At 38.5% G+C, this 13,203-nt stretch overlaps 1 protein-coding gene across 1 annotated transcript in view; it reads right to left on the bottom strand.

The window, feature by feature from the left end:
* ARHGAP42 (Rho GTPase activating protein 42) overlaps nucleotides 1–13,203 on the bottom strand; it is a 169,774-nt gene that overhangs the window by 44,322 nt on the left and 112,249 nt on the right. The window contains exons 6-7 of the mRNA XM_013178134.3: nucleotides 9,708–9,818; nucleotides 357–461 (exon numbers count right to left, since the gene is read on the bottom strand). Of these exons, the coding sequence (XP_013033588.1) occupies nucleotides 357–461; nucleotides 9,708–9,818 (216 nt within the window). The remainder of the gene's footprint in view (nucleotides 1–356; nucleotides 462–9,707; nucleotides 9,819–13,203) is intronic.

The raw sequence follows: 13,203 nt of genomic DNA on the forward strand, positions 1-13,203 counted from the left end.
ACACACATTTAAGCCTATCTGAACTACTCTTTTTTTTTTTTTTTTAAAAATCAAAACTTGACTGCTGTTCTGCTTTTCTAGTTTTCACTCCCAAAATTTTGACCTGCAAATCACAAATTAACTACATGAAGATTAAATTTTCCAGAGTTCTTTGTTGACCAGCATCTTCACTACATTAACCTTAGCAAAAATCAATTATATCATATATAAATCAATTATATCATATATTAATTTGATTTCAGCTCATTAAAACATTGTAATAATTACAGTTCCAAAAAAAAGTGCTATATGGGGCTACTTTAGTATCCTGAAATTAATTTAGCAAACAAAATTACGTAAATACAAATTATCCTTACATTCTGCAAATTGAACTGCAGCTGCTGCTTGTATGGTGCAAACTCCTGAGCCAGTTCATATCCTTCGTGGTAAAATGTAAATAATCCTTGAAGAAAAGCCAAGAGCTGAAAAGGTAAAATTGAATAGTATTACAGATTTTTAACATGCTCTTAACGCTAAATAACACAATGATAACAGGACATACACTAACTTACAAATAAGGTATAGGCATTACCAATGATAGTGAAAAATTAGTTTAAATTAGAAAGCAAAAACTTAGGACAGCTGATTTTCAATTGTTTTCTGGAGCAAAAGATGGCAAACCTTCAGCAAAAACTTCCCATGTTTTAGCTCCTGGAACACTCTGAGCTTTCATTACTTGCAATAGCAATAGTTTGCTGAGCAAGAAAACAGTGGTCAGACCTTAAGAAAGAGAGGTGTTAAAAAGGCTTTTGCATCATGAAGTTGTCATTTTTATAATAATTTAATTCACAATCCCAGTCATTTTGTCCAATATTTCAGCTGACAGTGTGAATTTTCCAAGCTCATAGTTTCAGAGTTCAAGGTTTTTTTCTTCTATTACTCTTAGAAATATTTTTTCATATTCTTCATAGTAATTGAATGGGCTATGACCTATTTTTCACAAATGAGACTCTTGAAGATAAGTTTTGGACAGCTTAATACAACACAAGAAGTCCAGACTATTTCTTCCTGCTCTGACCAAAATGTGAATTCTATCTGGTATGTCTGCAACTGACTCCAACAGAACAGCTGAAGTCTGTACTATCCAGCTGAAAATTCTTTTTGAAGTTTGTTCTGAAATAATGCTTAAGTAGTAAAAAGTGCAACTAGATTTTCAGAAGGCTTATTTTAGTGGTTGAGTTAATGCTTTCCTACCATCTATTAAGTTTTAAAAGTCTTAAACTTTTAAAACTTAAAATTAAGTTTATAGAATTGTAAGTTAATAATTCTAACTCATTCTGTTCTAAATTAAAAAATATATATATACTTTGCATAAAGTTGTCTTACCGACTATTAAATAACAACCATTTAATTTTTTATTATGGAATGTTTCCCTTTGCATATAAATTTAGCTTACATACACCCAAGTAAAGAAAAAAAAAACAAACAACAAAAATGAGCTATTAACTTTGATGTACAGTAACAAAAGCTTTAATAAACAGGACAGATTTATCTGATTATATTACAGCCTTTGCAAAGCTAATCATCTCAGCTAAGTAACAGATAGTCTAGGCTGTCTCCTAAACCAGTAAAAAAACCACAGGTATTCTAAAGCATAATACTGATTCCTTTCTCAGACTTCTTTCTCAGGATAGGATGAAAATCCAACGGACACATTTACCTCTCTCCATCAACTACTGAAGTAGCCTAGACTCAGGCAACAAAAATTCCATCATTCATATTTAACGCACTTTTCTTTGAGTTACCAGTGCCATAAATTATTGTAAATGAAAAAGCTTAAAAAAATGCGGCTTTCACAGAGTTTGTGTTTTCTTTAAATTTACACTCATCCTTACTTGCAGAAACTTAATTAAGTTGTTCTACCTCCCTCTTTTCTATTCACAGAATCACAGGACGGTTAAGGTAGGAAGGGACCTCTGGAGGACATCTGGTCCCACCCCCTGCTCAAGCAGGGACACCCGGAGCTGATTGCCCAGGACCATGTCCAGGCAGAATTTGAAGATCTCCAGGGAGACTCTACAGCCTCTCTGGGCAACCTGTGCCAGTGCTCCGTCACCTGCACAGTAAAGAAGTGCTTCCTGATGTTCAGAAGGAACCTCCTGTGTTCTAGTTTGTGCTCATTACCTCATGTCCTGGAACTAGGCACTGCTGAGGGGGAGGATCACCTCTCTTAACCTGCTGGTGATACTTTGCCTAATGCAGCCAAAAATGCTATTAGCCTTAGCAGAAAGGGCACATTGCTAACTCAATTTGGTGTCTACCAAGCGGGACATTGTCAAAGGCCTTACTGAAGTCCAGGAAGACAATATCCATGATGGTTGGACCAGATGATCTTGGAAGTCTTTTTCAACCCTAATGATTCTATGATTATCTATGATTCCATGAAGATAGGAGTGACATTTGCTTTCCTCCATTCTTTTGGTCACTTCTCCTACTTGCCATGACTGAGCAAAGATTATAGAAAGCGTCCTCACAATCACATCTGGCAGCTCCCTCAGCACTCGTAGGTGCATCCTATCAGGGCCCATGGACTTGTGAATGTCCAGTTTGCTCAAGTGTTCCCTCGCCTGATCCTCTTCCACCAAAGATGCATCTTGTTTGCTCCAGCCATTCAGCCTGGCTTCTGTAACCTGGGATTCCTGAAGGCCAGTCTTGCTGGTAAAGACTGAAGCAAAGAAGGCATTCAGTACCTTGGCCCTTTCACTGTCCCAGGTAACCAGGTTTCCTGTTTTCTTCAGTAGAGGGCCCACATTTCCCCCAGTCTTCCTTTTGTCACTGAGGTACTTGTAGAAGCCCTTCTTGTTGCCCTTGATGTCTTTGTCCAGACTCAATTCTATCTGGGCTTCAGCTTTCCTAACTACATCCCTGGCTGCTTGGACAACCTCTCAGGTTACCTGTCCTGGCTTCCACCCTCTGCAGACTTTCTTCTTGTGTTTGAGCTTGGCCAGACCAAATTTTCATCCACGCAGACCTCCTGGCATTTTTGCCTGACTTCCTCCTCATCAGGATGCATTGCTCCTGACCTCAGAGAAGGTGATCCTTGAATATTAACCAGCTTTCTTGGATCCCTCTTCCCTCCAGGGCTTTATCCCACGGTACTCTACCAAGCAGATCCTTGAAAAGGACAGAGCCTGGTCTCCTGAAGTCCAGGATGAGCTTGCTGTGTGCCCTCTTTGCTACCCAAAGGATCTGGAATTCCAGCATTTCACAGTCACTGTAGCCAAGGTTGTCTTTGATCTCCACATTCCCCACCAGCGCATTCTTGATAGTAAGAATGAGGTCCAGTATAGCACCTCTCTTCATTGGCTTCCCTTGTCACGTGGAAAAAGTCCCTCCAGGAGATGTCAGCATGGTTGAAGTCCTCCATGAGGACCAGAGCTTGTGAATGTGAGTCTGCTCCTGTACGTCTGCAGGGGGCCTCACTTGCTTGTTCTTCCTGGTCAGGTGGCCTGTAGCAGACTCCCACTATAATGCCACCTAGCCCTGTCTTCTCTTTAATCCTTACAATCGGCTCTCTGTCAGCTCCTCATCCATCCCCAAGCAGAGCTGCAGGCACTCCAGCTGCTCACTGACATAGAGGGAGATGCCCACTCCTTGTCTCCCCAGCCTGTCCTTCCTAAAGAGCCTGTATCCTTCCATTCCAACACTCCAACCATGGGAGCCATCCCACCACATCGCCATAATGCCAATAAGATCATAGCCCTGCAAGTACATAGAGCTCTCTAACTTACTGTTATTCCCCACACTGTGCTACTGTACAGGCACTTAAGAGAATTACCCTGGCATGTTGTGTTCCCAGAAGATGTTTGGTGGATTTCTCCATAATGCTCCTTGCAGGTTAGCAAGGAAATACCTACAAGTGCTGGAGGTGACCCCTCTCAAGGTTGTTGATATCACATCATTGATTTTGTGATCCCCTCCTTTCACATCACTCCATGCCCTTTGTTCAGCAGCCCTCTGCATTGTTCACACACTGAGATTAACACTAATGAAACATTTGTATTTCGATGGAATAGCTAAAATAATGTTTTGTAATTTTATAGCCTCATCAGTTCCCCAGCACAGCAAGACATTTCACACCTTTTAACGTAGAAAGTGCAGCAGCTTGACGGATGAGAAATGACGCAGGTCACTGGACAGAGGAGCTAAAATGATGACTTGCTTCTGCTGGACCAAAATCTTACTCTCACATCCCAGTTCCTTCTCTCTTTCCCCATTCAGCTTCATCATGCACCCCTCACATCCTTCTGCCAGCCCTGGTCACTGAGTCCTTCAGTGAGCATATCTCTGACTCAGAAAGCCAGTTCTTCTGCTGCATTAGAAAGTTAAAACTGCTTGAGGTTTACAGACCATCAGTACTGCATAAATATGTGTGAAGGCATGGCTGGGTGAAGGACTTCCCCCTTGGTTTTTACTGATACTGTAGGATGAGATAAAACTATGGCATCACAGAGCCTGAAGAACTGAGAAAATCCTTGGACATAAAAGCCAAGGGTCCTCTACAATGGGTGTGAGCTCCTGAACTACATCCCACTACCAAACAAACAACACAGGCAACCCAGCAGAGCGCTCCACATCTTGGATAAATCATCTCAAATTTAAATGACCATCTGCCCAGCTGAAAGCATTATCTCAGCTAATGACTGGTCCTGAAAGTCCCTTACTGGTTATTCGAGTAGTTCTGAGGAAGGTCCAAATATGACAATCTATCTTAAAAAGCTCCAATTATGTAAACTGCTGTAAAAAGTTCTATAATTTTAAGGTTTATAATGTAATTCTAACTCTTTAAAAAGAAAAACAATTTTCATTTTTTATGAATAAAGTCTAAAACAAATAAGTAAATTGTAACTAAGAGTCTGCTCTGGCTCCAGCTGTGCAAAGCCCCCACTCATAGTACAAATCCAGTTACTCATCACCTACCCAACCACAGCCCCTTCAGATACAGCTGCATAACTATTCCTGTGCTTACTCAAACTTGTTTCAGTAAAAAATGAAGGGGATTAAGTTAATGTGTAATTATGAGTTCAGTGCTAAACCCATCCCTTTTACCAGAAGACCTGCAGGAGTACTGTGAGCACCCACCAAAACTGCAGCCAGAGCAGGCTGTTAAGGCACACTAAAATTTCAGTAAAAGAGCTAGTGGTAGAAAGATGCAGTATGTCAGCTGGTATCTGAATTTTAAAGATCAATTTAAAATGCATTTCTAAAGAACATAACTACAAACTGTTTAAATTTCAGCTTGAATACTGAAAGAAAACCAGCTTCCATTCTACAAACAGCTTTTACTGAGTGCATGGGAAAATACTGGGAAGGAAAAGATTTAGCACTAGATGGCAGCAAAGATGAATTTATTAGAAAGAAAAAGAAAAAAAAAAGAGGAAAAAAAAAAACAACACAACCAGAGCAAAAACCAAAAACAACACCACCACAGAAAAATCAGAATGTATTTTGGTGAAAGTCCTGTTCAGCTATTCTGGCAGTTGTGCATTGCAGAGGGTGTGCATTGAGAATCTCCTGGTCAAATACTCTCTGAGCACTTTGAAAAAGTGGAATAATAAAAGAAAAGTAAAAACATGTTTGTTTTATGCAAGTCCTACTCTAATTTATTCAAGTTCTGTTGAAACAACTGATACTGAGTGAGGATGGTATTTGCTGCTACTTATGTTCCTCTAGTGGTGGAAGAACAGAGGGACAGAAAGCACCTAGGGCCTGTGCTGTGTGGTATTTTCCTAATTGCTTCCATCATCACAGGCATAGCCATAGCATTACATGGAGGAGATCTAAAAGCCAAGGACTTCCACCCCAGGCTTGTGCTCACAGTGGGGTTTTTTTGCTGCTGATGTTACAAGAGGCACTGCTGCTAAGTCTAGGCTCATAATTTTAAGGGGATTTATTTTAAAGGATGGAAAAGAAAAACAGCCTTTTTTTTTTTCCCTCTCCAGTGTATTTCAAGGTGGTCTTCACATGTTAAGAGCTGACTGATTTCACCAAACATCACATGTAATGTTTGTATCATCAGTTTGACAAGCTGCACATACCTTGCAGTTACCTCGTTCTGAGTACCTAATCGGTCACGTCAACAAAAACTGAGGACTGAGCTCAGTAACACAATGCTACTCACTGTCCAAGGGCTGTGAGGATTTCAACACAGAACCTGAAACAAAATCCAGCTACTTCTTGAGACTTTATTTATTTTTATGTAGAGCTGGTGACCTCAAGACTGCCTGGTCATTTCATTCTCACAGGAAGGAGACTGTGCTTAGGTTTCGGATAGGAGAGGAATTTAACCTTTGGCCTGCAGCACATCAGCCAAAAGTCCCTGTCTCCTCAGTTTCATTTTATTTATAAGTAAATAGCACCAGAAGGTACTTCTCCATCAGATTGAAGTGAATGTAGTTAATAATGTAGAAAATCCAAGAAAGGAGAAATCGAGTTTAACATCCACAGTCTCTTTGGACTAAAAAGTGAAGTTGCATGTACTGCATGCAATTACTGACATTTTTTTTTTCCCCTTTAAATAAACACTCTTGGGCTTTTGTGGCGGTTAACGGACCACCCCTCACATTTCAGCTCACTGCGTATGAACTCTGTGCCCTGATTCCTGCAGGCCAGGAAGGCCCTGGCATCACTGAGGGACAGAGCAGAGCTCAGGGCAGGAGGTTGTATTTCCCTCTTAAGCACAACATCCTCAGAAAGCTGTACTATTTTTGATGACCTTCTCTGGGCCCACATGGGCAAGGCCGGGAGCAGAGATAATTGTCACTTCTTTTGTTTTTTAACTGCAAGGTAAATTTTAACAATAATTTGTCTTTGAGAAAGCAAAAGTTTAAATTCATGATCTGTGTGAAAAGCTTATTCTTTTCCTTGAAAAAAAAAAAATCTAGGAGGATCACAAAGAGGCAGCCACCCATTACTCATACCCTCATGAACATCATGAGACCAGACGCACAGAAGAGCAGAGAAATCCAGGGCCTGAGGACCAGCTGCAGAAGCCTACACTAAATGCCACTATCCTCTATGCAGAGTACGAATCATTAACATCTCGTGCCTCCCAGTCCTTCCCTACTGCCCTCCAGGAAGAAACATTCTCTACTCTCACCAACTTCTACTGTCCTGTGCATAACCCACCTGGCAGTTTTCGCTGGGTGACCTATCCCAGTCTATTTCCCAGGGAATCCTTATCTTTGGGCATGGACAAACTGAAGATGCTGGAAGGAGCTCCAGCAGATAATTTTAAATTCTATTCTCATGTCATGAACTTGCCTCTCTTCCACATGGGCATGACAATTCCCTCTTTCACCACACTAATGGCATTTCTTTGATGTTGTTAAGACCCCCTTCCAAAAGTCTACTAGTAGTATGTCAGACTGAGAAATGTACTGGGACACAACACTGAGCTGACAAATCAGACCTAAGCAGCACCTGCACCAGAATGCCCCACAACCAGCAGAGCTCATGAGGAGGAATGTCTGTATATGCACACAACCAGGCTTTTTCTAGCATCTGAACATCTTTAGAGCACACAGAGGAAAATGAGTAATATGGTAATTCCTTCGATAGCAGATTTTAAAGTGTTAGGCTCTGTCCTTATCTACTTGCATCTAGGTGCACATGCTCATAATTCATAAATCACCAGGCATTTTTACAAAGTCTATATTGAAGACTGATTTTTTTTTTTTTCCTTCATCCCATGGTATTGCTGATGTGCACTATATTTCACTTGGCATACTTTGCCTTGTGGGTTTCTGTAAATGTTTTTTTTTTTTTTTTTAAATTCCAAAACCTTGTACGAAACAGACTAGAAACAAAAAAAGTAGGAATTTTGGAGATTCAAAGTTTTATAACTGATGCTAAAACTTAAGCTCTATTTACATTCAGTTTGATTATAAACAATATACACTAGAGCCAGAAGACACTTCCCACAAGGGCTATCAGTACCCAGTCATCATAGTTTTTCCTGCACCTTGCTCTGGAACATCAAGTAATGGCCTGTGTGTAACAAACAGCACACTGGGCCAAACAGCCTACTGATCAAACACAGGATGGCAACTGATCTACCCCAAGTAAATTTCACCTACTGGATGCATACACCTGGTGACAAAAATACCCAGGTCCACAACACAGAGTCTACCGGCAACCTCCCCTGCTTGTCTGCTCAGTATCAGCACTGATGCACTAATAAATCTCTCTTTCATTTTGGTAACTGATAGCTGCTGCTGTGGTGGCTGACATATTGTGAGGACAGCTCTTGGTCAAAAGAATAAAACTCTGTATCTCCAGCTATAATATACAGAATTAAATTTATTTCTTCCTCTCTGTCTAGCACATAGGATGAAAGATGCCCTATTTTAACTACACAGAATTGCACAACAATATTTCCTGATGTGCCATGCCTTCTCAATACAGCAAGTTTCTACTACTTTAAAGGAGCATAAAGTCTCCTATACAAGGGTCAGAGCTAGGTCAAGTTTGCTAGATTTTTCCAGGATGTGAGAGTTTTACAGAAGGAGACAGAGAGACACACTCTGGATTAATCTGTGACAGGTAGAAAAATGTTCTTATTTAGGAATCTAAGCAAAGTTTTAGTCTCTAAGATTTGGCAGCTGCATGCCATAAAGATAGGATTTCTGTAAGTACTGCTTGCTGAATTCAGGTTCATTAGTTTGCATCAATGTCAAACATTCACTATACAATACATTCTCATCTCATAGGAGGAATGCATCTGAGAAGCTCTACTTGGTGACAGTGGGTGTTAGAGATGTAATTCAACCTGTTTCAGTCAAGAGTGCAGCTTCGGTTAGTTACAGGGGAGCTAGAAGATGGTGTGGAGACAGAAAAAGTTATGCTTGTCATGTTCCTTTTTCACAAATGATGTTCTGCTCTGCTCAGAATGCTTAACAGGAAGGGACAGACGACACTAGAAGTTCTCTGTCAAGGCCTACAGGTGCTAATAAATAAGGCAAATGGCAAGCTAGTCCTCCATGACATGAACAGTATTAATACTACTAATATGCCATAGAAATATGCTAGCACGTCGCACTGAAGCAGCTTCTGGTTCTGATCAACCTGGCAGGTCTCTCTGGGGTGTGGTGCAGTCCAGGAGGAAATCCCAGACGTGAAATCCCATATCTAAACATGGACTTTAGAGCGTAACTTCATCCTCCTCTTTTTGGCATGTCAAGGTATGGTTTCTTTTTTATGCATGGTAAACTAAAGACAAATGACTTCACCAGCAAAACGGAAATACACCCATCCTATAGAACTGATTTTTCACGTTATTTCATGTATAAGTTGGAAAAACAAACATATATGCTGCCTATGTGGAATATATGAATCCAAAAAACTAGCTCAAAATTTCAGCCATGAAACCATGATATTAGGAAATACCCAGTAAGTGTTGCACAGACAAAACATTACATGTTGTCCCATTAAAATGTTAGGCACACTCCAAGTCATTTGACATTTCACTTCATAGTAAATATGATACTCTTACATAAACCTTTAATAACCACGGAAAATGCCCAAGCCTAGACCTTAATGCCTCTCTATACGCAAATGAACTGTAATCACAATTTAAAAAAAGAGACAAAAAATAGATATTTTGTATTAAATTTCCAGCTTTAAATAAATGCATTCTAAATTTTGTACGAATAAAATATAAAACTTACAGGTTCAACAAATTCAAATTTCTTTTTCTCTTGTACTTCTTGAATTTTAAAAACATATTCTAAAGATGCTTCATAGAAGTTTTGATGTTCTCTGTCAATCTGTGTATCTGCCTAAAAGGCAAAACAAAACATAGACGTTAGTTTACTCATGATTGCTTTAAAAACAGATATTGCCATAATTAAACAGATCCTTCATAAGATTACTTTACAATCTTTATGGGGCTCATTTTTCCCTGAAAAAATAGAATACCTACTTAAAATATCTAAATGTAAGCTTAAGAAGCCAACATTATACATTTTTGCCTCATGACTCTTCCCCAGTGTTTTTTTTTTTTGTTGTTGTTGTTTTGTTTTCCTTTTTGAACTTTTATATTCTACTTTTGAGGAGAGGCTGAAAGGAAACAAAGCAAGGTGGCATGGGGAACTTTGTCCGTAGCACATGGAATGTTTAAAAAAAGAAGAGATCAAGACAGGAATCAGGGCGGGCCAAAAGATCAATATTTCTATTGAAATTATTGAAATGTTTATCACATGCACCAAAACCATACATATTTCTCAGTTTCAACTACCTTCTCAAGAAACTGTTTTGTTTCTAAAAGAGAGTGTCTTTAACAGCAAAATCTTGTGACATTGCTCCATAGTATAGATCTTATGCTCAGGGAATACAAACATATTTAAGTCCTTATCCTCATATATCACTTATGTTTCACATTTTAATTTTCAAAAAATTTGTCAGAAATGCCTCAATAATACCATCCAACATGAAGATACAGGACCAAAGCAGACTTTTGCCTACAAAGCTAAGGAATTAACTCTTATCAGCTGATGAAGAGTAATAGGCTTCTATCCTCAATTTAAACAAGGCATGAGAGAGGGACATAACAGACAAGCAGTGTAATACAAGGATAATCCTTACAGAAGAGATGCAGATTCCATTTTAATTCTCCCTTTACAGTAACAAATCATCTTCTCAAGCAAATCCCTTTTGGGCTTTATTTGTCAGCTTTTGGTCTTGGGTCAAAAAGAGATTTTATCAAGTTTCAACCATACAAGTGAAACCAGTTCAGCTTTTTTTTGATGTATACTCATGTACTTCTGTAAATTCCATGTTTCATTTTTGGCATTGAGAATAACAAATATGGGAAAAATGGAAGAGCTAGATGTTGTCTCCCTTGACAGCAAATATTAAAACAGCAAACGTATCAAAAAGAGGTTTAGTACATGTAACTGTACAAATGCAGAAAATCATTGTTTTCCTTTAGGCCATCAATAGCATCATACATAATTAACATTGCTTCTTTAGTTAAGAACATGCTACTATCACGATTTAGATACACAGAGCCCTTAACAATATTGATCCACTTCCCTAGCACTATGTTCTAGCACCACTTCAAAGCACAGGCTTCAACAATATCTTTCAAGTGATTCAGTACTAACATTCCCTTCCCATGCCTACAAAAAGGCAAATCAGGAAATCAAGTACAAAACCTAATATTATGAAACAGAAAACAAACACTCAAAATTCCAAGAATCAAGGGCTTTTCCACCAAATTAACTCTACCATATGCCATTCATATAGTGCATTCAGCTACTATCTTCTTCCGTACTCTGTGTTAATAGCTTTATTTCACAAAAAATATCACCAAGGCAATGCTACATAGCTGAACAGAACCAGGTGCTACCACTTTGGGACATGATTCTCACTCACACAAGTGCAGTCAATAAGCACTTGAGACAGACCTTAGCTTTCACATTTAATTTTAAATAAATAGTATAATCTGGCATTAGCAATGAGGTCTTTCAGGCTTCAACTCAGGAAAGTATTTAAAGACCTAATTAAATCCATCTCTATTCTGAACAGCATTTAAGCAGGTTGTAGTTGTAATGATACTTATGATAACTCAGTGCTATTGCAAGTATGGATGGGTTCCTAAATTAAGGCCATAATCACCACTAGTGTACAGGGACTAAATCACAATTTCCAGAATACATCTTCTGTAGAAGCGGATAAATTTGTGTGAATAATGAGGACTTAGGTTTGTAAGAAACACTTTGAAAGTTATTTTAAAGTTTCAAAAGCTGAAAGGATTTTCACATATTTTTATGACTTCAAACTGCATGTAAAAAAAATAAAAGGATTTGATGGATGTGATTTTGAGTTTCTACTTGTATGATATCTAGTTATAGTGAGTGATAATTTCTTTGATGTACGATATCAGTAAAGTGTATACTAGAACTTCACATAAGCTTGGAGAGTGAAGCCTTTGGTCTGTATTTTTGCCTAATTCTGGAACGGATTTCAGAGAAATAATATCAAGAATTTACTAACTTTTCCACATCATTCAATGTCTGCTCTGTTATGAATTTCTGCAGGCAGTGAAAAGACAGTATTATGAAGTTGCTTTTTGATGCTAGCAGGAAAAACCTCTACTGATCTGTGTAAACTGTGTCAGTAGTCTTTGCAGACTCTTAAAATATCCACCACATTTCAATTACATGAACATATGCCAACCACTCTCTACAGACTATGTTCAGACCATCAAACTTTAGATGCTTAATTAAGGTGTTCTCAATTGCACCCAAGTGAGATATGTAAAACAGCTTAAGACAGCAGGAGAACTTGCCCCTCCCAATACTCTTCAACCCACATAATATGATGAAGTACTAAGAAACCTGAGCAATTAAAATAAACAGTGGTCTAAAAAAAAGAATTATTTTTGGTGTGATCGCTCTGGGTGTGAGTCAACAGCTATCACTTGGCTTTTGGGCCATGAATCGGTGCTTGGCATCCTTTTCTTTACAATACGGATACAGCCCGAAAGTCTCCCTGGTCATCATTTTTGGTACTGATTTGCTATAGTGCCTTCTAATTATGGTAGGTCTATGTTGCTGATTCAGCACACTTTTATCTGCATAAAAATGGGGAACATAAAAATGATAAGGTATGTCCTATGTGCTTTACAAGTGGGGTATCCAGAAAAGCAAAAAAAAACCTCAGACTCAGTATGAAATTTCAAATCCAGAAATGTCACTTAAGGACACAGTGGAAAAATTTACTCTGATTTTCCATTAGTTTATATACTTGAGCCAAATCCATTGTTATTCTACCACAGTTTATTAGATTCACAGTCATTACTTTTCGCTTTAGTTTCTGTTTTTAGGCTGCAATTATTCTCATGTCTCAAGAGTAAAATACTTTATTTATTTATATTCTAGAGTAAATCATTGCTTAAGTTCAATTTTCCACATTCTGGTAAGAAATTAAATTTTTTTTTCTCAGCTGCTGCTTAGCCTCCAACAGAACTGTTTCTTCATCAATACAGTGGGTATTTAGGAAAAATGAAAGCTATACATACAAAACTTTGATATATGGGTGGAACAATTAACCCGTCCTATATAATTAATGTCCTATTTAAACTGATTATTACATACACAGCTATGGTAATTCAGGATTATAAATATTATTGCAAATTTTAAATCACTAAGCCTCTTTTGA

This window comes from Anser cygnoides, chromosome 1, assembly GCF_040182565.1.
Source record: "Anser cygnoides isolate HZ-2024a breed goose chromosome 1, Taihu_goose_T2T_genome, whole genome shotgun sequence".
NCBI classification, from domain to species: domain Eukaryota; kingdom Metazoa; phylum Chordata; class Aves; order Anseriformes; family Anatidae; genus Anser; species Anser cygnoides.